Source organism: Festucalex cinctus, chromosome 13 (assembly GCF_051991245.1).
Source record: "Festucalex cinctus isolate MCC-2025b chromosome 13, RoL_Fcin_1.0, whole genome shotgun sequence".
Taxonomy (NCBI): domain Eukaryota; kingdom Metazoa; phylum Chordata; class Actinopteri; order Syngnathiformes; family Syngnathidae; genus Festucalex; species Festucalex cinctus.
The window spans coordinates 12,412,817-12,437,981 of NC_135423.1; the positions used below are offsets into that span (position 1 = coordinate 12,412,817).

Here is a 25,165-nt window from a genome sequence, read left to right on the forward strand (position 1 = left end):
GGTATTATTTCGTATTTGATAAATGGTTAACCTTGGTGGAGATATGCGCTCACAAGGTGATTTTGTTTTCTGATAAATGCGTTCCTTTCAAAGTAGGCGCCACAAAAAAAATATATTTTTTTTCCCAGACAGTGTTTTCATTTACAAACACAGACCTGCTGTTTCTCAAGTTCCAAGTGGAGTTCTTTTAGGCTGAAATGTCAACATTTTTAGACAAAAACTGATGACATAGCTGTCGTTTGTCATTGGCTGTTAGGGAAACGTCCTACCACACTTCATTGAAAAACTTTGCTTGTGTGTGAACCCCTGGAGACTGCATGTGCGGTCATGTGACCACATCACGAGTAGTTTCTTTGAGTCATGTGACAGCACCCAAAGCAAAAGTCTCTGACGAACTAAAACAGATCACGCAAGCAACAATTAGAGCTAAGATAGTAAAAGCAGTGTTTCTTGGTATACATGTTGTATTAAAAGTACTCTGATGTGTGCAATTAAAAATGACTTACGGTAAGTAAATGTAACTGATTAAATGCAACACATTACTACTCATGTAGAGAATTTGTGCTACTAAATATACAGAATATACGTATACAAGACAAGTGTTTCCCAGATTTGATTGAGCTAAGGCACATATACAGTACATGAAGAAAAAAAATCAAAACGTCAAAATTATACTGATTTATTAATGGTCTTGTTTCAGTGTATGTACAAATTTACTTACTCAAAGGGAAATCTGGGCCTGTTTAGCAGAACATTACTTGTGTCTTTCACTACTCGTCGCTGGCATTGATAGATGAACAAAGATGTTATTTATAGTAAATGTACAATTTCTTAAGACCATTTAAATGAAGTTGGACTTTTTTTTGTTGCTCACATGATCACTCACGGCACAGTATTTTGTTACTAAGTTTGTACTTAATGTTTGACGCTCAATGCTTGCTATATGTTAGCTATGTTTGCTATATGTTAGTGATACTATTATATGTTAGCAGGTCATCAATTTTTGTTAGAAATACTACTTGATTGCCAGTATTCAGGTAGTAAGTAAGGTAGTCAGGTTAATAGAATCCTTATGAATGTGTCATGGCACTTTTGCTATTCTGTTTGCGTGCTTGCTATTTGTTAGCAAACCAAATGTTAGCATGTTAGCGTTTCAATCAAATCATGAATGGTACAGAAGTACGAGGCAAGACCTAAAACTTTTATTGCTTATTAGAAATAGTACCTGAATGGAGGAAAATATAGCACATCCTTATCATTGTGTCACTGTGCTTTTGTGAGTTTTCTATCTTGCAGTGGGCCTATATTAGCATAGCAACATTAGCATAGTTTATTTTTTTTTGCCATTTACTTTTCATCATTCTTCATTTTAAGTTCATTTCTGGTCAGTCTCAGCAATAACATCCACATAATTTTCACTGAAACTACATTCTCTAGCTTTAGTAGGCCAAAATATTTGTATGAAAAACACTTATCAGCCATAAATGTAAAACAATAGGATGAAAAACAGTCAGTAGCGTACGGTTGTATCTGAGTGTGCCTCATTGTGCAACATGACATTATTCTTACACCGTCGCGCCAACTGTTCCACTTTTGTATCCTCAAAATCTCATGTATCGTTAACAAAAACTTATATTTTAATTACCTCACTTACTGTATTGCATAATACTTCTGACCTTTTTTTTTTATTTTGCACTTGACAAATACACCATATATAAAAACAACTAATATTAAAACTAATTAAAAACAAACAAAAAACAAAACGAAAACAAAGTATTTTTGAAAAAAATAAAACCTGACAAACCTGCTTCAAAAATTAATTTAAACTATCTGAATTTGAAAAAAAAAAAAAAAAAAAAAAAGTTAAACCATTATACTCTGAATGGCATCACCATCAGAAACCGAGGTACCCGTTGTGTGCATTTGTATGTATGAATGCATTGCAGCTTTGCCTGTGTTTTAACTGCAGGCTCCGTGTACCGTGATGAGTTTGACCTGGCCATCCTCAAGCTTCAGGAGGATAATCGCTTAGAAATCCTCAAGAGGAAGTGGTGGGATGGCGGCAAATGTCCAAAGGAAGAGGACCACCGGGCCAAAGGTTCTTGTCTTTTTCATCTTCTCTCTCCCATTATACATGTCACCTCTTGCAGTCCCTCCAATCTCACTTCCTGCTTCCCTCCCGCAGGTCTGGGCATGGAAAACATCGGCGGCATCTTCGTGGTGCTGGTGTGCGGCCTGCTGGTGGCCATCTTCATGGCGGTGCTGGAGTTTGTGTGGATGCTGAGACACGCGCCAGGAAGCGAGGTGAGAGAGGCCTATGTAACCTGCATTTGCTTTGTCTCCCTCTACCCCCCCTGGCGCCGGCCCCCCCGCGGGGCCACCAGACTCCCCCCACACTGAGCAGGTCTGACACATAGTCGCTGTCTGCTTCCAGAGTAGACGCAATGAGCACAAAACCAAAGATTTACCTCACGTGGTCTACATGTATATGTATTTCTGTTAGAATCCTAAATATACAGTATACTGCATAGGGTATGTCATATTGAATGTAGTCAGGTCTTCTTGGTGCAATAATGGTGCTGGCAGTCGTAGCCTTTTCATCAAAGATGTGTGATTATTAACCTTTAACATCCAAGCGAGCATTTCAATGCCTTCCACTGTGTGCACATCGTCAGGCCAACAATGCAACTTAGAAAACATTCTATATAAAGTGTTTATTTCTAGCTGCTATACACTAATATTGTGGAGTTATCAGGGTGTCTGTTGAATGTAGCCTCGTTTCAGATTGAGAAGTTTGAACAGTTCCTGTAGCAGCAACAAGTTTGCCTTCTTCTACACAAACAGTTCAAACGCTGGGCTGATTTGTTGCATTGGTCTCAGCGAGATGTGCAAGCCGCGTGTTCGATCTATTTCTGATGTGATGATGCCTTTCAAATGATTCTCGATGATTGTCTTTTATTCAACTGGACTCCACACTGTGACTTTACTTCAATAAACATGCAGTATGTGTAAGTCAAATGCCAACTCGAGTCCTTCTTTTTGAACAACATGGCGCTTTCAACATTAGCAACATCGCTGTTTCACCTCACTATTTGTACATTAATGACATTGGCCATGTGGTTAGGTCTATAAGAACTCTAGCGCCTCCATTTGATCATTTTGGAGTTACTTGCGGGTTATCTATTACAAGGCCAGGGATCCGCAACTTACGGCTCTGAAGCTCTCCTGTGGCTCCTTGTGGATCTCTAAATAAATTATCGTTAGTAGAAATTAATGTATATTGACATTTGTTTTTTTAGAAAATATATAAATGAATGAATTGATTACATTAAAAATTAATAATTCAATATTCAGAAAATGTCAGTGTCTAAATTTGTAAACTGTCAGAAAAAGAAAAAGTTTTTTTTTTTTTTTTTTTTAAACCTAAAAATGCCCAAAATGTGGCCATAAAATGTCCAGAAAGGTCAAGGAAAAGCAGAAAATTAGCATGTTCATGAAATTGTCAAAAAGTCAGAGAATTTAAATTTTTTTTAAAAGGCAGAAAAGAAAGTATTCAAAGTAATTTCAAAATGTCCAAAAACAAAAAAATAAATTACAAAAACTAACATAAAATGTCCACAAAATTGCCAAAAATGTCAGAAAATTTATAGCAAAAAAAAAAAGGCAGAAAAAATGTTAAAAAAAAAATAGCGAAGAAGAAAGGCAAATGATTGGCATAATTGTCCATAAAGTTGCCAAAAATTTCAGAAGTTTGACAAAGCCAGAAAATTCTAAATATTTATGAAAAATTACAAACAAAATAAAAACAGACAAAAATCCAAAATTGTAAGACGAAAAGTTAGAAGAATATTTTTCTATTCTGGTGCAGCTCTAATTAGCTCTTGGGCCCTCGGTACATTAGACCAACACTAACACGCTGTTTCCTTCATCACAATCTTCAAATGTTTTGCGGCTCCAGACAGTATATTTCAATCTGTTCCTGTTTTGCAGCAATTACGATTAGAAAATAGCTAACTTTCATCATTATTCACAAATCAGCTTGTTTTCAACATGGCTCGGGTTGATCTCTTATACTCTGCTGCCACCTGCCGGACATTTTTGTAATTATTACCATTGCATCACCCGTTCTCTGCAGTTGAGAGACTGCAACAAAGATTTCTGTATGGTCTAGCTAGCATAAAAAATAAATAAATAAATAAATAAATAAATAAATACATAAATAAATAAATAAAAACATAACTATGTCTTTGGGACACTTAAAACATTTAAAATTTGGGAGCAAATGAGTTAACAGTGTAAAATCTGAAAATGTTTTCAATGAGCTCCATTTTGAATCGTTAACGGTTCAACTTTTTAACTCATTCACTGCCATTAACGGTTAGCGAGGTCAAAGTCCATTTTTACTGGGCTAGCAGTGCATGAGTTTAATTAAACAAATCCACACATAGAAACATTATGATTAGTATTCCGATCTACTGTGCTCATATGCAAGCCCACGTTATTCCAAAAATGTATTTAATAAAACAGATTATTGTTGTACATATTTCATTGTGGCACTATTTTCTTGTTACTTTGTGTTGTTTCCACAAGTTGACTTGCCAGGGTAAGGTTGGATTTTTTTTTTTTTTTTTTTTTAACATTTTAAAATGTACATATTAAATGTGTATTCTGTAATTCCTCAAATAGTGGCCATGTGAGGTCTTAATTCATGCAACTACCAGGGCATTTAATTGTGGGTCAGGCATGTATTTTTATTAATTCAAGTGAAAATGAAAAATTGAGTATTTAAAGAATTACGGTAATATGATTGTTAACAGGTAAGTCCGCTTTCAACACTGTTTTGTGGCGTTGGACGAGCATCTAACCTCTGTGTGATCAGTGCGGCCTCTCTGCCTCCCTCTCCCCTACGCCCCCCCCCCCACCACCCTCGCTATCTCCCTCTTTCCATGTGCGTTCCAGCAGTCGGTGTGCGAGGAGATGCTGCGCGAGCTGCAGGGCATCGTCCTGTGTCACGACAGCCTGCAGGTGAGGCGCCGCCGGACGCCGTCGCTCACGCGGCCGCGACCCCCGCCCCAGGAGGACCGCCGGGCGCGGGCGGCCGCCATGAACCTCGCCAACGGCAAGCTGTGCGCCGGCACGGGGCTGCCCGAGCCGCTCTCCCACAGACTGGCCCAGGAGGCCGCGCTGGTGGCCCGAGGCTGCAGCCACATCCGCATTTGTCCCGAGTGCAGACGCTTCCAGGGGCTCAGGGTGCGACCCGGGGGGGCGGCCGGGGCCCCGCCGTCCCCCACGCCCAGCGAGGAGAGCATAGAGTGGGACAAGACGACAAATAGCAGCGAACCTGAATAACACGCACCCTGCAGATGTTCGCCTTCCCGGGTCAGACGCTGCTTTGTCGCCGGATCGCCCCACGCGGGACCAAGGTACTGACTCATCTTTTTTTTTTTTTTTTTTGGGGGGGGGGAATCTCCTGGGGCGGATTTGTCTTTTTCTTGCTCATGGAAAAACTGATGAGTCTGTCTCATGTCGGCCCTCGGTACTGCTCCGAACAGGACACACAAAGGACAAACAGCCACGGGCCATTTGTACTATGCAGTATTTTCAAGTCATTTATCAGTGTGCTGTTTCTTTTTCTCCTCGCCTTTTTAAATTATTCCTGTCTTCTGTTGGATTACCAGTACTGAATATTGTTGTTATATTGTTCTCTGGGGGGTATTAAACATTAAACAAGTTCCCTTTTTTAATCTGACAAGTTGCGAGATGCTGACACAAGTCAAAAAAATAACTACCTGAACTCTTTTTGACCTTTTGGCTTAAAACATGAGTTAATGAGTCATTTAAATGTTTCTTCATTTAAATCCTTCCAATTTTCCATTGCTGTGCCTTTGCATCTCGTCTGACATCTTTGACGCCGCGTCATATTTACGATGACTTTTCTTCGCCTCTCTGTGACCTCTCATCTCAATGTAAACACGCACAGGGAAAATATTCATGAATGACTTGAGGCCAACAAACATTCATATGACTAAAGAGCAGCTGCATAAACAAATAAATCGGTCCGCAGTAAAGGGAGAACGTTTTTATATATTTATATCAGCAGTTGACATGTGTTCTTTTAAATGTCAAGGCCCTTCATCTTCAATTGAATGTGATAGGTTACGCAAAGCCCGAGGACCCTTTCAGTTCGCATCAGCCAACTCGCTCTGACATTTTCATGCATTCATTTTTGGAAAACACAAACTTAGAATATATTAGTCTGAAGAAATTTGGGACTGTGTCGGAAGCAGGACATCATTTGACGAGCTCACTCTGATTTCTTGTTTCAGTGAAACATGGCTTCACTCAAAGTCTGAAAGCTGACCAATCACATTACTGTATTACATTTTACAATTTACTACATTTTTTAAACAAATGGTCTGAATTGTTTATGTATTCAACTGGAAAAAAAAAAACTAATGGCATCTAATAGGGTTATGGTGGATATTAGTGGGAGACTTATTAGTGGGAATGCTTTTTTTTTTTAAATAAAACATTAAAATTGACATAATAAATATTTTCCAATTAGAGAAATTATATGCAGTGGTGCCTTGAGATACGAGTGACCAGACTTACAAGTTTATCAAGATACAGCGGCAAAAATGTCTAAGAGCACTGTAATTTGTGGAACATGAATTAAGCAGCAAAATCTATCTCAGTGGGCGGCCATTTTACCACTCCCGTTGACTGAAAATGACATCACTGCGCAAAAACTCAGCTAAAGACTGTCAACAACAGCTCACTTGTTATCTGGGTTTGGTCATGTGGCGTTTGCAAGATGAGCCCTTTAAATAATAATAATAATAATAATAAAACACACACACACACACACACACACACACACACACATAACTCTGCCTCAGCAATGGCTGTCTGCTAGCTTAATGCTAACACACAAGCATCAGTATCTATGTGTTATAGCCCTTTACAGCTGATATTTAAACACAGGTGGTGCATCAAGTCAAGTCAAGGTTATTTATATAATGCTTTCAAACACGTAGATTTAATACTCATGCACATATTCTTTATCCTCTGCAAAAAATGACTACTATTGCTAGTTTACTGAGTCAATAACAGCGCTGGAGTTGCGAAAGTCTTCGTTTGTATCTTCATACCAGTATTATACTGCCCCACTGGGAGCAAAAATCGCAAACACCAGGAGCTGTAATGAATTATTCATGATGCACAAGATGTTTAGTTATTGACATCATTGCTACCTATGTTATTATGAAGTACAATATTATAGAGTCTTGTTTATATTCCTCATTAAAAAAAAAAAACATTACAATTTTTGGAAGGTGTTTTGGCAGGCTGGAACATATTAACGGCATCACCATTCATTTCTATTGGGAAAGATAATTTGAGATGATACAAATTAAAGTTGTATTTCAAGGCACCACTTTACAATCCAATATAAAACATTTTACTATATTGTACTGCGGGCCCTTTTTAAAAGTCATTTTTCTGGACACTACAGTGCATCCTCTTCCTGTCAAAGTGCTCAACAACTTTGTCATCGTTTCCCTGCATTGGTTAATTTTTAATTGCTGTGTTTTGTTTAGCAGGTGCATACATCAGTAAATTCTACCCTAAACTTCAGCTTTGCAGGTACCGTGTGTCGTGCTAAGACATCTGCAATGCATGGTGTGGTCGAACTCATATCACAGGTAATTACACAGTTATTTTCCCTCAGGTGTGGAAGAATTGTCAATTTGAGGTATGGTGTTCATTCAAGCACACAACACACTTGGTTAGCTAATTGGGGCATGGTGTCAAGAGAGCTTTGAGGAAATACAATTGTTACTTAAAAAAAAAAAGTTATCCCAGAACTATTTTCCATCAACACATTTAGAAACTAATCTTAATAAATAATAAATACAAAAAATAATAATATAAAAAAATAAAAAAATATGTAAATAAAAAAAAGAAAAAAAAACAGCAAATAAAAAAAACAGCAAAACTGTTTTATATATTGTATATTAATTTTCTGTTGATAATACTTTTCTTCAGTTTTCTTTTTTTTCTGCTGTTGTGTTTAATTTTTGTGGGGGGTTTTCCCCCCTCTTGTGCTTAGTTCTTTGTTGTTATGTTTTGCATTTCAGGGCCACAGTCCACACAAGAGAGCAACGTTGTTTGGAACCCCTCCGTCTTTTTGAAAGCACTCATCCATCTGCTGAAATCGCGCCGTGCTTATCTCTCTGATGTGACCATCTTTTTAAATGCGCCCATCACCTTCACTCCATCACTCTCCTTCATGACAATAACAGCAGCTTCAAGGTGCCTCTGCCTGTCCCAGTCATGCAGTAATTCACATTCTTCAAAGTAATTGAAGGAGAATTGATGACGTGTATGGATGCAGACGGACAAAATATTAGACACTTGTCAGTTTGATGCAGCGCCGTTATTAATACGGTGTATAGGGAGGGCCCCATAATTGGGTATGCCTCAGGCCCCCAAATGGCTATCCCAGGTACTAAATCAGTGATTGCCAATTAGCTTGATGACAAGAGAATCTGCTGAGTGAATTAAAACCTCTTTGACCTTCTCTGGACAGACATTTTTAGCAGCCTCTCTTTCATTGGCGTCTTAATTCCATTCTAAATGTGTCCTGTCACTTTTTGCGCTTTTTATGCTGATATATTTGCCCTTTTGTGCTGTTTAAAGGTGCCATGCTAAACAGCTTCGACTCAAAATGCTAATTTTTCAGCCAGATGGGACGCCCCAATGGTGCACCTGCTGTCCTCGCATACTGTCTTAGTCCAACAGGCATGTTGACCAGAAGACCCTTATTCATAAACTTCAAATGTTTGCACACTTGTGTGGATGTGGATTTGTGTTGGAGGGTTGGCGGGGGGACTACACATGTAAGATAACGTCCACCTGTGTCTCTCAAAAGCTAACATACCACACAGGACTAATCATTAGACTTTTGCTTGTTTGAGAGAGATGCATGTCAAAAGATTATGTCATGGTCCTCATGCTTCACCTGTTTCCAAAGGTCCTTAAGAGATTAAGCACATTTCTCCTCCACTTCGAAAACCATTATCAAGCACTCATTAAAATACATGAAAATTTACAACACTGCATTGAAGACTTGACCTTTCACTTAGCCTTCAAAAAACATTTTGTTTTAATGACTAGTTGAAAATGACTAATCCAGTAAAAAAAAAAAAAAAGGCAAGGTACCAATTTAACTTGAGTTTTAAAATAGGTTTGGACAGTGACACTTTTCAAGACAGGAAACCTAAGCCAGGAAAACGCCAATGTGGAAAATACCTACTACTTCGTATTACTACGTTTGTGTTTAAATTGGGCTACGCCCACCTGCACTTGACTCCATAGGAAATCACATTTTGGACATTCAGCCAGCTGCAAGCAATCTACAGCGAGTAGTCTAGTCACATATTGAACAAAGCAGCAGCAGATCCAATCAGTGGCTATTCTATTCAGCTTGTAATTTAATGGAGGAAAAAAAAAAACCTCGTTGATGTCTGATTCAGTGTGCGTGCTTATATATGAACTGAAACACTACACTCGCTACAACAATAAGTATATCATTAAATTAACGCCGATTTGACCAATTAAAATAAAATCTGTGCATTTGTATCTTTGCGAAGGCAGAAGATTTAATGCAACTTTTTAATTGAGTCCTTCCAGAAACAATAACTTGGCGAACTCTAGTGGATATTCAGCAACATTACAACTGAATTCCTTATTTATTTTTATTCCAAACACCCATCAATGTATCCCTGCTTGCATTCATAAAATATGTAGCCTGCGTTTCCCATTATGTGTGACTGAAAGCTGAAAATGTTCAATAGTGCTATAGTGCTTGTCTTCAGTATAGGGTACAAGATTGAGGTGGAGTCTTTCACGCCTAAGAACAATTTGTAAGAACCCAAAAATACATGTTAAATGTCCTTAATGTTGTCTTCTTTCCATCCTGACACACGATTGGACATACAGCAGGTTAGGTAACATTACTCACCCTTACTTCTCATTATGAATTGAATAGAGATACTTTTAAATGGATCTATTATTGGTCATGTGATTTTTTTTCCCCAAAATGCAGATGCCGTTAGGAGTATATAAACAACAAGACTAATAATTGGCGATGGCTGTATCCATATACCACATACATACCACACCATGTGCACATGACCTTGTTGTCTCTGGTCTCTGCTTCTGCGCCGTGGCGCTGATGTGTCTCCTAGGGCTCTTCCTGTCGGACTGGATCTTACTGAACTTTTCTCCGAGGCTTATGTCATCACACATGCACACACTGGAGTGAATGCACTCCACACAATGCGGACAGTAAAGGACTTTAGACAACTTCATAGCAATTAACACGAACCTAGTCTAGGATGGTGGTGTGTGCACCATGTGTACCATAATAGACTTTAATTAATCAAATTACAATAAATATACATTACTCGTATGTCAAAATATTGTCTCATCTTGGACTGGTGAAGCTAAAAGTCTGCTCAAAGATTAGTGATTGCCCCTTATACAGTATATGGCTGCATGGAGAATGCCAGCCAATCGCAGGGCACATACAGTATAGAGTCTAGACAAACAACATAGGTCACATTGACACTAGTGTTCCTTACGAAGAGAAAATTAGAGTAAATAAACATGTTTAATTATGTACGCGGGAGGGAGGGGGTAGAAGGAGGAGCGGCCCTCCTTCAATGATATGCATGCCACTGATACAGACAGATAATATAACAGACTCATTTCATTGCTTGACTGCAGTATCAACTATCTGCCAATAGAGGGTGCTAATATACTGACACGGTCATGAGGATGTGTCACTCGCCTGGTGGCATAACACATCTGATGTAAATAATAATAGAAATGTCTGGATGGATGCCCTTACTTGACGTTTCCCCAGCCTTAATCTCAAGACAAAAAAGAAAAGAAAAAAAAGTGGCAGCTCGTATCTCAAAAAAGACACCATTGAAGGAGTGTTTTAAGACTTAGACTTAGACTTAGACTTGACTTTATTGATCCCTTTGGGATGGCTCCCTCTGGGAAATTTACATGTCCAGCAGCAATGAGAACAGATAATAAAATAGAAAATAATTCAATCAATCAATAAATAAGGTTATTACACCAGAGATTGAATTAATAATAAAATGAAAAATTAAAATTCAATCAATCAATAAATAAATAAGGTTATCACACCATAGATTGAATTAATAATAATAATAATAAAATAAAAATTCAATCAAGTTATTAATTCAAAGCAGCAATGTATTGTTTTGAAAAAATAGAACTGCCTAAAGTCATTTTTTGGAAGGGGAGGATCTTTTGCATGTTTTGCCAGAGTTTAACTGCAGGATATTCAACACCCTGCCCAGGTTGCCATAGTGACACGTGTCGCATAATTGACAGTTGATTGACGTCCTTGGTGACCAATCAGGGTCTGGCATGGCAGCATGACGACCCACCCATTGTCATTTTGGTGACTCACACACACTCACACTTTAGTTTGGGGGCGTCAAAAGCGTCCCGGTTGTCAGGAGCCACCAGGACGTACACACATAAAAAAAATAAACAAAAAAATACAAACAAAAACAAACACTTTTTTTATGAATGCGGTGTGCAGGCAGGCGCGCTCCTGATCACATTTGCGCAGCGTGAGCGCGCACCGCGAAGGCGTGGAGTTTGGGATTTTGAGGGAGGCGAACGAACGGAAAGAGACGAACAGGAAAGGAAACACACGTCACAGGGAAGGGGAATCAGCAAAGAAACGATACTGGGCGATGTTGAATTTCCACCGTTTAGTCACCCTCCTTCCCGCGCGTGTGTCTCTCTGAGCGTCAAGCACTCCACTGAGCTACTTCCTCTCCGGAGCAGTCGGCGAGCGGTCTCCGCCAGCCTCGCCGCACGGGGCTGTCACCAAGACGCCCCACTTCCCCTTCGAGCAGCAGTTAAAGGGAGCATAAACTGCCGCTGACTACACACTGGGAGTTCGTCGGGAGGATAGGAGCGAGGACACGCTTTGAGTCGAACCGGAGAAGTGGTGCCATTGTCCTCCGAAGCCGATCTGCTGCTCCTTCTCGCCGGGCTCAAGCTGCGCGTGTGCCCGCACGCCGAGGCGCGGAGCACCGCAGCTAGCCGCAGCATAGCGCGCTTTACACTCGGCTCTGGGGGGTTGTGTTCGTCACAAATGGGCTTTTATTCCACAAACTGATCGGTTTACTGATGGAAGCCTTTACCCGATAGCCACCCCCCACTCCCTTCCTCTAACCCGTCGGGTTAGAGGAAATCGCCGGATTTGCCACTCGGGCGCTGTCCCCGCCAAGGGGGGTACCGGCCGGATTACCAACTCTCCCCCCTCCCCGACGCCTGCCGCGCCTCACCTGTCTGCGGCTCTGGCAACGAGACCCCAGCCGTTGCCGACCCCGAACATGGCAGGCAACCTGAAGAAAGGCGGGGGGCTTATCGGAATGATGAAGGATGCCTTCCAGCCACACCACCACCACCTCCATTCGCACCACCAGCCGGGGGCCGTGGACAAAAAGATGGTGGAGAAGTGCTGGAAACTGATGGATAAGGTTGGTCAAGAGCGACTTTCATGAAGAGCGGGTGCTCGGTGCGCTTGCTAAGCTAACGAGAGTTAACTAACTATAAGCTAGCTAATAATCTTGGCGTGCTGCTAGCGATGCTAACGTTAAGCTAATCAGCTGGACGCCGACATGGTTAGCTCGTTTTAGCGAGTTGGCTAATTTGGGTTGAAATGACGTTCCGTGCCTCGTTACTATTTGCACTCTTAAAAGACTAGCTTTAAGATGCCTTCGAACCCAACAACGTCAGCGTTGTAGCTTGAAAATTTCATCTGAAGGGTTTGTTTATTCATAGTCTTATATTTTGACACCATATATTACTAACGCTTCATTTCTTTTTGCTGCAACATTTACATACCAAAATTAGTTGCAATTGCAATTAATAGGAAGTCATTACACGAGTTTGCATGTACTTTTTGAGAAATGTAATACGTTCTGTAATTGGCAGTTTTGTTGAGATTCTCCTGAAAACTCTGAAGTTCTGAACAAAGCATAAAAACAAAAATGTTCTTTTAACTGGGCCTACTGTGTAATTTCACGGTAGACTCATTTCTTGAAGGGGAATCATGCATTTTGACCTCCAGTTTCCTGTGAGGTTCAAATTGCAAATATTAGCGTGAATAGGGGGACAAGACGCTCTTTTGTGTCTCTTCCTCTTTGTACCAGAGTAGTGAGACCTCTTTTTATTAAGAGAAACCTCATCATAATCATTTGCGTTATGCTCATTCGCTTTGGTTACCCGAACCTTTTAAGATAAGACAACAGACAAGTTCATGTTTAATTTTGTTTGGGTTAATTACTGGTAAGTTTATTCAAAACTGAGACCTGGAAGGTATTTCCTTCAAATTGTGATAGTAATATATCAACCTCCATAACTGCCTTTGAAAAGTCAGATAGCTTGATGCTAACACACAATGTAAACCAATATAGATGCGTTAACAAATAGTATCTATGTTGCTGAAACCTTTGAAGCAATGGCTATTTGGGAAAATGGTCCAATAACACTTGTACAAAGACGATATAACAATACTCACATGCATCTATTCTTTATCCTCTGCAAAAATTAACAGAATAATATCACTGCATCTTACAAAGCAGTTGTAATCGTCTCCTTTGTGTATTATACAGTTTCACTTGTGGCCAAGGCATGCACACTAGAAGTAGCTACACAATATATTAATGATGTTGCTCAAACTTTAATTTTTTAGAGTATTTAATTATTAATGTATGTTTTCATAAAGCACAAGAGTCGAAATTGTATTTTATAGAAATTGTAGAAATAAAATGCGAAAAACTGTCATGGAAAGATAGGTCCTGGTAGTGTGTTTCTTTTCTTACTTGGTTTTTGATTTGATGGATTTGTTTATATGACAGTGTTTTTCCATAGAAATATTTATTGCAATTATGACTTAATTACTGCATCCGCATGCGTTCTGACTTGCATGCAAATTAAGATCACATTGCCATCCTTGGAATTGAGCTCAGTCATTAACTTAGAGTGGAAAACCTTTGCCCCAAAATGACATAAGTGGAACAGCACAGTACGTTCAGAACAATTGTCTGCCTTGCCTTTTTTCCATGTTTTGAGGCATATAAGGTGATAAATATTAAACACATGAATTACCCAAGACTCATCAGAAATCTTGTTCTCTGATTCTGTGAAATATTAAGATGGTTGAATGTCTTCAATCTTCTTGGGACAAAATGTTCAACCAAATTCATAGGGCACCTTTTAACGTCAAGGTGATTAAATTGTACGACTTTATTGAGCAGATTGATCAGTGTTAGGCGGGTTAGAACTGAACAGTTACTTGGGTACCATGTTTGTCCATATCCTTGGTTTGGAAATGTGTCGGCAAAAGTATATCTTTATTTTTCACTCTTCACTTTTTGCTGACAGTTGGTATGTTTTCCAGGAATGGTGTGAACGCTGCAGAAACATGGAAGCATGTTGTTGCCTGTTTACAACTGTGGGCATTGAAAAGTGCAGCATGGTTCTAATGTCTACAGGTAGTCTAGCAGTCTTGAACTTGACCCAGTGGAATGCAATAGCTCTTAAAAACTTGTTTCTTCAGAAATATGGTTAAGGAAATTTGAAATACTAATAGACACCTCTGAAGTTTGCTATAGTTGTTTGTTTGGCATTGTGTTGTTATTTATAATATCTGTTTATCTTTACATGTTAAGTCCTGGTAGTGCTTTGTACTTGATACATGTGGCAATTGCGTGCCTATAGTTTTATCAGGTCTTACAAACGGGTAGAATGTACTCATGAGCAGTGGTCCCAACTTTTTTTTGCCACGCATCGGTTCAAACAAGTACATTTTCGCAGACTGCCAACATTCAGTGAGTGAGTGTCATTCCTGGGGAGGGGAGGGAGCTGTACAAAAAAATGCAATCATCATCAATGACTTTATAATTTACATTGATTTTAAAACGTCTGTACAGAATATAAAAATATTGCCCCCTCCAAAAGTATTGGAATGGCAAATTGTCCCTTTGTTTTTCTTGTTTACTGAAGACAAGATCAACAGACTAAACATTCATTTCGTGCAAACATTTTAAAGCTCAGCAGTGGATATGAGGCAGAGTTACCTAGCTGAAGCCTTATTCCATTACAAATGCATCATCCAGCCGTACTAAAATGATAAACACATCTCATCCACTGAAAATAATGATATGTTGTATAACATTTTTAGTATCATCAATTACAAACTTATATTACCCTAGCATCAACTGGAACAGAACCCATGTTGAGGTCCAAACTGTGAAGCCATTCTCACATTGGAGCGCCATTTTCAGCTCCAATTGAATGATCTCCATGAAAAAAAAAAAAAAAAAAAAGTCCTCTGTCTCTCTCGTAGCGGGAGTTATGTCCCCCCGGCTCTAAGATTTCATGAATTCTTTGAAAGTACTTAAACTAACCCCTGAGCAGGGACTTTTTGGGGACGTGTCTGAATTTTCAGCAGAAATACACAATTGTCCTCAAATGCTCTTTGGGAATGTTCCTTTGAATGTAATGTGACTTCTGCCTATAATCATTTGAAAAGCAGTGATTGAGCTGTGACTGCGAGTGTCTAACACATGATGAGAAAATTAGATTTGAGTGGTCTTTAATAAAAATCAGCCTTGTCCTCGATAGGAATGTGTATTCAATGGAGTCCCTTTATTAAGGATACTTTGAAATTCAAATAGTCCTTTTAAAATGTGAATTTCATAGTTACAATATATGGTATTGTTTTTTTTTTTTTGTTTTTACAAAGTTATAGATCTACATCAGATGTTGCTGTAATTTTGATATAGCAATATGAGTTAGAGCTGCTAAGAGCATCATCATGTATTGCCTGCCCTGTTTGATTTTTGTTCTGAGTGAGTTGGGCCTGAATTTCTTGCAATCTCTGCTGATTGTTGCCAAGTAGTGAAATCCATTCAGGGCTCTGTTGCTGCTTCATGGCATCGTGACAACTACGGATTGGAATTTGACAATATTTCTCTAATGGCCAAATTGCTCCTGTCCTGATGCCAATCCAAGTGTAGTATTGAATAGAATAATTCTGCCCGGAAAAGGTGGCCATAGCTGAGGACTGCGTGGGTGTCACTCATCTTTCTCTAGCGTCGGTCAGGATGTATGAGGTTTGTGTCAGAAAAACTACAGTATTTCAAATCCAAACTACAAACTTTAGAACCTTGGACATGGATTTTGCCAAGTTTTTTAAAAGACTGTTCAGACACTCCCATTTTGCATCAATTTATTTAAGATGCAATTAATCATTTATCCATAGACATCAGAATTTGTGTGAATTGATTATGTCGCTCTGTAGTGATCCCACAATTTCATGGATGGTTAATTAGAACAGTTTTTACAACAACGAAAAAAAGAGCTATGAGTCCATTCGCGCTGGAATATCATTTCTAAAGTTTTTTTGTTTGTTTTTTGAGCCATGTTATGATAATGGTAAATGTGACACACTTCCGAATGTGACTTCTTTTCCATGGTCAGCAATTTGTTCTCACACAACTTAGATGACTAGATGAAATAATCTACAGTAGTTGCGTCATAGAAATCTGTCCAGATGTGCTTTGTCTGCTTTGTAGACTTTATTTTTGATGGTCAACTCAACAGTGACTCGGATTGCAGAAGTACAGTTAGGGTGGCTAGACAAAAGGTTGCACATTAGTCAGGATGGTAATTGATTAACGTCTGTAGACGAGGCACATCATGAAAGATTATCTTGCAGTTTACCAATTACTGTATTCATTTGTGTAGTGTGAAATGATTGTTTGGAAGGCTACAGAAGTGAAAGATGATGAAACCCTGATTGGGAATCCGTTCCAAATAGTTGAAGTTTCTGTATACTCAAAAGACGGCGTGCAGCTGATAATAAATGGCAGAGCTCGGAAAATATGCCATGCCTTAAAGCTGTTTGTTTTTTTTTCTTCTTCTTCTCCATTGGCCTCTTACTGAGACTTTTTGTTTGGTCATGAGAGGAAGCTGTGTGCAACAGTGATAAATTGCGTTAGCAATAAGGGATGCACTCATTGATATTCACCATGCTATCTGGTAGGGGCGTGCATTGCTCCACGAAAGACCATACGATACGATTCTCAATACATGGGACATGATACAGTTCAAGGATGTAATTATTTTAAAATGAAACGTTTCAATTGGAGAGCTCCAAGCTATTATTATGGGCCATTTGTATTCAATTAGAATGTTCCATTCTTCATGTCCTCTATTTTGTCGCACACAGGATGCTTCCATGCACATACTGAAAGTGTTCTTGGTATGAATGAAAACAACCTATATTATATAACATCCTCTACTGGATATAAATAAACTAAGCTAAGAGCAATATGAAGCATGAACATTCGCCGATTGTTTGATTGTTTTCTGTTCCTCTTTTCTTTTTTTCTTTTTTTTTTGTCATAATGCACCTCACTGCCACATTATCTCCAACTTTGCAGGTGGTGCGCCTGTGCCAAAACCCCAAACTGGCCCTGAAGAACAGCCCCCCTTACATCCTGGACCTGTTGCCAGACACGTACCAGCACCTGCGCACCATTTTGTCACGCTACGAGGGCAAAATGGAAACCCTGGGTGAGAACGAGTACTTTCGAGTTTTCATGGAGAACCTGACCAAGAAGACCAAGCAGACCATCAGTTTGTTCAAGGAGGGCAAGGAGCGCATGTATGAGGAGAACTCGCAACCCAGGTGAGTGGGTGTTGTCGAGCCCCTGTGATTCCCAAGAACTTTTCCGAATCGGAGGCGTGAAGGCTTTGTGACATAACAGTTGTCATGAATAATTCTGATGAAGCTGGCACGCAAAGAACAGTTACTCCTAGCCCTCAGGGTGCTTTCAGGATGCATCAAGATGAGCGTTGAGTGTTGTTGTGGTTGGAGGATGTCAGCATCTGTGGTCAGAATTGTCTCTTTTTACAGATGCTGTCACTCTTTGTGCTTCCCTATCGCTGCCATCTACAATATATGCAAATGTCACACACTCCTCTTAGTGTAAGGCGTCTGGTGTGCTGTTGTGTGTGCTGTTATGTGCACTGACGTGTGTAAGTGCAATTAGTACAGAATGAGCCCAATTCTCACAAAAGGCCACTAAAGAGTTAGAATCAGCTCAGTCATTGCAGTATTAATTAGGAAATTCTCAGAGGTGTAGCACTCAAGTCCCTCATTGTCTTGCTTTTGTCACTAGTTTCCTTTTGTTGTGTTGGGTGCGTTTTTGCAGCTGCTGCTTCTGCTCGGTTTTGTGTATGCTTTGTTCTGCCAAAGCAATTTTGTGTTGTTTTGCTGTTATTGCTACCTTCAGGAGCTTGTGTGTTGATCTGCGGTACAATGGCATAAAGCAGATGGAAATTGGTTGACCGAAACTACTTGAGGCATGAAACCACCTGAGGCAAGCACCATAATTGTTAAGTTTGCTGTTGACTTTTTAAACATAATATCATGAGATGGAAATGTAAAATCAATGAAAAGATGTTTTATGGAGTCATGTCTTCAGAATATCTTCAAAGCCACCAAAAGTCCTGCAAGATTTTGGCTGTGAGACGTGCAACAGAAAGTGCTTACAATCAGTTTTAATTTAAGCAGATGATTAACGTTGCAACCAGTCTTCCCTTGAATGTAGACAACGAAATTGACAAATATGATACTATGAATTATGTGGTTGTGGATATTGTGAGCTTTGTGTAAACATAGTGTTTTACTATGCAACGCATTGTTACCAACTGGGAACAAGACAAACGGTAGGTAATCCGTTAATCATGGCAAGCCAGTATTACATGTTTTTACGCAAACATACACTTCAAACTTACAGAGAAGGTCTATAAAAGATTGTTTTCTGAAACACTTGGTGGTATGTTTTAATTGTGACATCTCGTCATCCGATAATGACAAGAGGATATCTATTCTGCAATGGTGGGGCGGTAGGGCTGAAACGATCAATTGAATAACAACCAAAGTTTTGGATTATTTCACAAATAAGATAAACCAAAATTTCCTACTGCGAAACATCACCATCAAACGAACCACAACACATCTAATTGGTATTTATGTTAGCCAAGTTAATAAAGCCAACCATCTTCTTTTTAGAAAGGACAGTTGACCCCCCCTATTCCTACAGGCTTACTTGGCCGTTAACAGGAAGGTGATCAGCAATTTACAAAATGATAGTTGTATGTGGAAATTGTATGTGCTAATTTGTGGAGACAAATGGATAGTTAGTCAAGTTTTGATCATTTATCATCACTGGCCTCTTTTGATGCATTCTTGAATGAGAAATTGAAACAAAATGAAGTTACTACTACATACTACAGCACATTAGCCTACAATAATGACATTGTGTCAACCTCATCCTAGATAATGAATGGCCCTTTGGAATAAAACTTCCAGAAAGAATGCATTCAAAGAGGAGAGAAAAAAAATATTTCGATTGTCGTATTTTCATTTTGCTATTCTACAAATTACATTTTTCCTGTTTTGTTAATTTGAACTTTTAGTGGGTTTCCCAATTTTGCAGTTATAAGCGAATTATGCAAAGAAGGTTAGTCTCTTCAGTCTTCACACATTGCATCACGTGCTGTTTCTTGAAACAAATGCTTCTCCTTTTAGTGGGGCATTTGCTAATTAGTTTTTTTTTTCCCCTCAGTTCCTCAGTGACACTGGTCTTTTTAATTTGCTAAAAACATTCACCACCATGTAGCCTATTTAACACAGTCAAAAATTTGCCTTCAGCTGTTTGAACTAATATCATCAAGTAATTGCACATAGTGACTGTACTAAACCAAAGTAAATGGAAAATTTAAGAAGGGTCCACACGGCCAGTCTAAACTCACAAAAATCGTTATTGTCAATGTGGGGAAGGCATCCACATTATCCAATGGCGACACACTTGAGCTATATCATCAACCTATGTTTTTGAGGCATAAAATAGACCAGCACATGGTTGAATTAAGCCACAGATGATTTTCAAGTCAGAAGTTAGTGTTTTAGAAGTACATCTTTAGGACCGTGACTAGATTGCTCTTTGTCAAGTAAAAGGTAAAGACTTTGGTTTAGCTTGAGACCAGTGATGTGCGGTGAGGTTCATTGCTGGGTGAGGCACAGAGGTCTCTTGAGTCGGATATAAAAATATGAATCCAAAATATAAGATTAGCCTGTATTTCAATATTGACTTTAATTGAAGCTGCTTTTAATGACGCTTCCATCTAGTCCACACTGTTCAACAATTAAAGTGATAGCAAGAATAACAAAGGACATTTCAATGTAATATGCTGCTGATCTTGGTTTTTTTTAATTAAAAAACTTTAGGTCTAGACTCTTGTCTTTAATATGTTACAGATGCTGTGATTTTACATTTAGCCACATGTTTGGGAGTATCTTATCTGCATGTTTGATATTTCTAATCAGTCCGTGTCAAAATTGACATTCTTACCACCTCTCCATGGTCTCCTCCATATAAACCTCATGGAACGTTTGACTTTCCATAGAGAAGTACATTACACATTACACTATTAGCTAATGTTTGTGCTTTCTAAATAGCAGTCTTGCCTTAGTTTTGAAGTTAAGGTGCAGACATGCAAGGGAGGAAGAAAAGTTCACTGTATAATAGAGCCAAGATGAAAGTGAGTCCGATGACAATGAGCAACTTAATAATTAACGCAAACGCAATGACCCAGATTCGGGACGTCTTTGCTCACATATTCTTATCGCACTTCAAGACATTGAATGTCACAATATGATACTGACTTGTCATGGCCCACAACAAGGCATCCCCAATGTTAATAAAAGACATCTTATTGTAGTATATCCACTAGGGGTGTTAAAAAAAAAATCGATTCTGCGATATATCGCGATACTACATCGTGCGATTCTCGAATCGATTCAAGAAAAAAAAATCGATTGTTTTTTTTTGTTTTTTGTTTTTTTAAGAACTCAGAATTGTTCATTCGGTAGTCTTACCGATTCAACGTCTTATCATCATTGCCTTTTTTTTTTTTTTTTTTTTTTTTTTTTTTTTTGGTGTGTGTGTGAATCGATTTTTAAGCTTCCATTTTTAATCGAAAAATATTCAACAAAACGTCTGACTTCGGGTTAGGATTCACACCTTGAGCATGGAAGAATGTTATATGAACGGAACATTAAGCCTTAATATTTTATTTTAATGCTGTTCAAACATGAAACAGGTTACAACCTGTTTGAAATATATATATATATATATATATATATATATATATATATATATATATATATATATATATATATATATATATATATATATATATGTGTATGTATATATATATATGTGTATGTATATATATGTATATGAAAAAAAATCGCAACAATCGACTTATAAATTCGTATCGGGATTAATCGGTATCGAATCGAATCGTGACCTGTGAATCGTGATACGAATCGAATCGTCAGGTACTAGGCAATTCACACCCCTAATATCCACATACGAAAAATCAGCTACTAAATGAAAAATGATAAAGGTGTACTACAAATGACTGCACTGTCGTAATAACATACAGCTATTAGTCACAAAATATGTGCTGAACACTGTAGAAGGCTGATCATTGTGTCAACAGAAAAGTCCCCGCATAGATTTGACCTTAAGAGACTCTTTCATCTTGTTCCTGGGCTAAGCTTCAATCACTTCCTGACCACCATCCATAGATCCAGATGGTTCACAGGAAGTGGTGGGCTTGCAGGCAGCACGGTTGTGCAACTGGGATTGCTTGCACTGTACAGACAGTGATGGACTTTTTGGTTGATTGTTTTTTTTTTTGGACATTGGATTTGGGAAATAATGTGAACATGTCAAATGGGAAACAGTGCTGGAATTCTAGTTTACATCATGTTTCATTGTATCAATGGCCCATCCGCAATCCCTTGTAAAATGAGTTCCTATTTTCTTTAAATGTACCCGTGACACCACAGAGAAAGTAAATGTGCCCCTGGGAGTTTGTCGCTCTACGTTGACAACCTAAAAGCTTTAGCTTACTAGAAAGCTATCTTTGTCGTCCCATGGGACCATATGCAAATTAATGTGTGCATAAGAAAGCTGTTTGATCAAACTGATACGGAAGCCAGTTTGCATAAACATCAGGTATTGTGCTATTATTAGTAGCTCTCAGGCTAATGTAGGGAAAACAATGTGGATACTAGGTGTGTTTAAAAAAAAAAAAAAATAGATTTGGCAATATATCGCGATATTACAGCGCGCAATTCTTGAATCGATTCAATAGGTGGCCAAATCGATTTTTAAAGATCAATTTTTGATGGAAAAATATTCAACAAAACGTTTTACTTAGGGTTAGGGTTCACATTTTAAGCATGGAAGAATGGTATATTTTATTTCAATGCTGTTCAAACATGAATCAGATTCAAACCTGTTTGTTAAAGACAGTGGCTCACAGTTATAAGCCTGAAGTTTCAGATAAATCAATATGTTTTCGTACAAATCTTACAGCATACATGTACAAGTTTACTGATTAGTATTTTCTAAATTTGAGTTAAAAAAAAAAAAAATCACAACAATCAACTTATAAATTCTTATCGGCTTTATCGAATCGAATCGTGACCTATGAATCGTGATTCGAATCAAATCTCCAGATACTAGGCAATTCACACCCCTGGTGGATACTATTACTCCCACTCAAATTTAAACAGTGATCATGCAAGTTAAGCACAATAAATAAAATGTATGTACTAAAAAAAAACAAAAAAAACCCCATAATGTTGTTTCACACCTCCACTGCATGCACACGATATGAATCAAACTGAATGTGTTGTTGTGGCTCATCTATCTGTAGAGACAACTCAAGAAGAAAAAAAGGTGTTAGTCTGCCTGTGCTTCCGTTACAGTGTGAATCTTCACACTGCTTCTTGTTGTGATTCCACCAGAAGGAGAATGAAGGCTGGAAAACAAAGTTCACACTTCATAGACTGAGGGTGAATCACCTCATTTACATGTTCTTACATTCACGTACACAACTAGTAGAGTATCATGATTCATGGCACCGAATCATTTGTCCTTCTACGAGGGTGGTGATTAACCCACACTCACTTTTCTGCCCTGATGTGTACACTTAGCTCTTGAAATTATTGAGACAATTGACCTCAAATATGTGCAAATACTGTGTAGAACTAATTACTGAGATGATTATGCCCAGCAGCAAAGATTTTTAAATCTAATCCAAGTTTTAACTTGGGATTTAAGACAAAAGCAAGTTACACATTACAATCAGTCGAAGTTGGGCAGGAAATTAGAGCAGACTCTTGGTTTCATTTAGGTGCTTGTTTGTGGAGTTGTGTGGTTGGATCAATACTGAAGTGCACTATGTTGAGTTGAGTGCTGTTTCCTGATGGAGATCTTATGTGAAGCTAGTTCCGTAGATTTAAATTTGTAAAATGATGACTGCGGGATAAATGAGATGCATTTCAACACGTGCGCCCACTGTGTTTCTCTTGTATGGTTAGACACTGTTTCAATTAATATATCGGTTTGATTTAGAAAAGAAGAATCCAAATAGCAACCCATCCATCCATCCATCCATCCATCCATCCATCCATCTTCTACCGCTTATCCGAGATCGGGTCGCGGGGGCAGCAGCTTTAGGAGGGAAACCCAGATGTCCCTCTCGTTCCCAGGCCAGCCGAGAGACATAGTCTCTCCAGCGTGTCCTGGGTCGTCCCCATGGCCTCCCGCTGGTGGGAAATGCCCGGAACACCTTTCCAGGGAGGCATCCAGGAGGCATCCGAACTAGATGCCCGAGCCACCTCAACTGGCTCCTCTCAACGTGGAGGAGCAGCGGCTCGACTCTGAGTCCCTCCCGAATGACCGAGCTTCTCACCCTATCTCTAAGGGAGAGCCTGGACACCCTGCGGAAGAAACTCATTTCGGCCGCTTGTATCCTGGATCTTGTTCTTTCGGTCACGACCCACAGCTCGTGACCATATGGTGAGGGTTGGAACGTAGATTGACTGGTAAATCGAGAGCTTCGCCTTTTGGCTCAGGTCTTTCTTCACCACAACGGACCGATACACAGTCCGCATCACTGCAGACGCTGCACCGATCCGCCTGTCGATCTCTCACTCCAGCCTGCCCTCACTCGTGAACAAGACACCAAGATACTTGAACTCCTCCACTTGATGTGTACTGTTGTACACATCACTTGAAGGTGAAACTAACGTGGGAAAAAAAAATAGCACATTTTAAGACTTAATTACAAAAGACTTCGCTACACAATGTAGAATTTGTATCCATCAATTAATCGAGTAATCAACATACCTATTCATATTACAGACAATCCCAGATGATAGTGATTTACCTGTATGTTAAAAATAAAAATAAAACATTTAAAAAGCTTGTAGTATGCATTATTGGAATGTTGAATGCTATCCAAGTGAAAACAAGGATGACAGTAATATCTGCTGTTGTTTTGGCAATGACGTACGGACTGAAGACTCAGCAGAAGAATTTGAATGAATAAACATTTTCTGTTGCCAGTGTTTCTATAGACGTTTAAATGCTATTATTTTCGCAAACATCCATTATGAGACCAGATTTCAAATGTTTGTGTTTTCAGACTCTGAAATGCTGTTGTCTTTTAAGTTACTTAACAATGCCATGTTCAGTTAAGAATGCTTTTTAGTAAATGGCCCAGAAAACTTCAACCCGGTGTTAATGTGTTGATTTTAACTGTGGGTAGTCCCATATGACTATAACTGTCAATGTTTGCAGTGGTCCAGTGAAGAATTGACAGTTTAGTTCAGGATATGGCTAAATCTAAATGTCCAGGCATTCTCCAATTCCACACAAATGTCATTCCAAATGAAGAACACACAGAGCTTTGTGCTTAAGGTGCTGTACAAGTCCCAATTTGTCCTTGTTTCAATCATCTTGAAAATGTTATGTAAACATGTAGTGTACCTCTTCCAAGACTTTGGCTTCATGTGATAAATCTGAATTTCCCTCCTAGATTTGAGGAGCAAAGATAATACAGCTGCAAGCTGACATTTGGGCTACTTGTAAATCCAGAC

The 25,165-nt window shown here is 39.0% G+C and overlaps 2 protein-coding genes across 7 annotated transcripts in view; both read left to right on the forward strand.

The window, feature by feature from the left end:
• grik4 (glutamate receptor, ionotropic, kainate 4) overlaps positions 1–8,848 on the forward strand; it is a 301,922-nt gene extending 293,074 nt beyond the window's left edge. For 3 of the 4 annotated variants that reach the window (XM_077541047.1, XM_077541046.1, XM_077541048.1), the window contains 3 exons: positions 1,970–2,098; positions 2,186–2,304; positions 4,960–8,848. In XM_077541047.1, the coding sequence (XP_077397173.1) occupies positions 1,970–2,098; positions 2,186–2,304; positions 4,960–5,349 (638 nt within the window). In that variant the 3' untranslated portion in view covers positions 5,350–8,848. The remainder of the gene's footprint in view (positions 1–1,969; positions 2,099–2,185; positions 2,305–4,959) is intronic. The other variant, XM_077541049.1, reaches the window with a different exon arrangement.
• A 2,703-nt stretch (positions 8,849–11,551) lies between these two features.
• Positions 11,552–25,165, forward strand: part of cbl (Cbl proto-oncogene, E3 ubiquitin protein ligase) — a 73,992-nt gene continuing 60,378 nt past the window's right edge. For 2 of the 3 annotated variants that reach the window (XR_013278238.1, XM_077494290.1), the window contains exons 1-2: positions 11,552–12,599; positions 17,574–17,821. Coding sequence is in view for 2 of the 3 variants with exons in the window: in XM_077494290.1 (XP_077350416.1) it covers positions 12,453–12,599; positions 17,574–17,821 (395 nt within the window). In the remaining variant the exon portion in view is untranslated. Of the gene's footprint in view, positions 12,600–12,753; positions 12,888–17,573; positions 17,822–25,165 lie in introns of those variants that run through there. The other variant, XM_077494291.1, reaches the window with a different exon arrangement.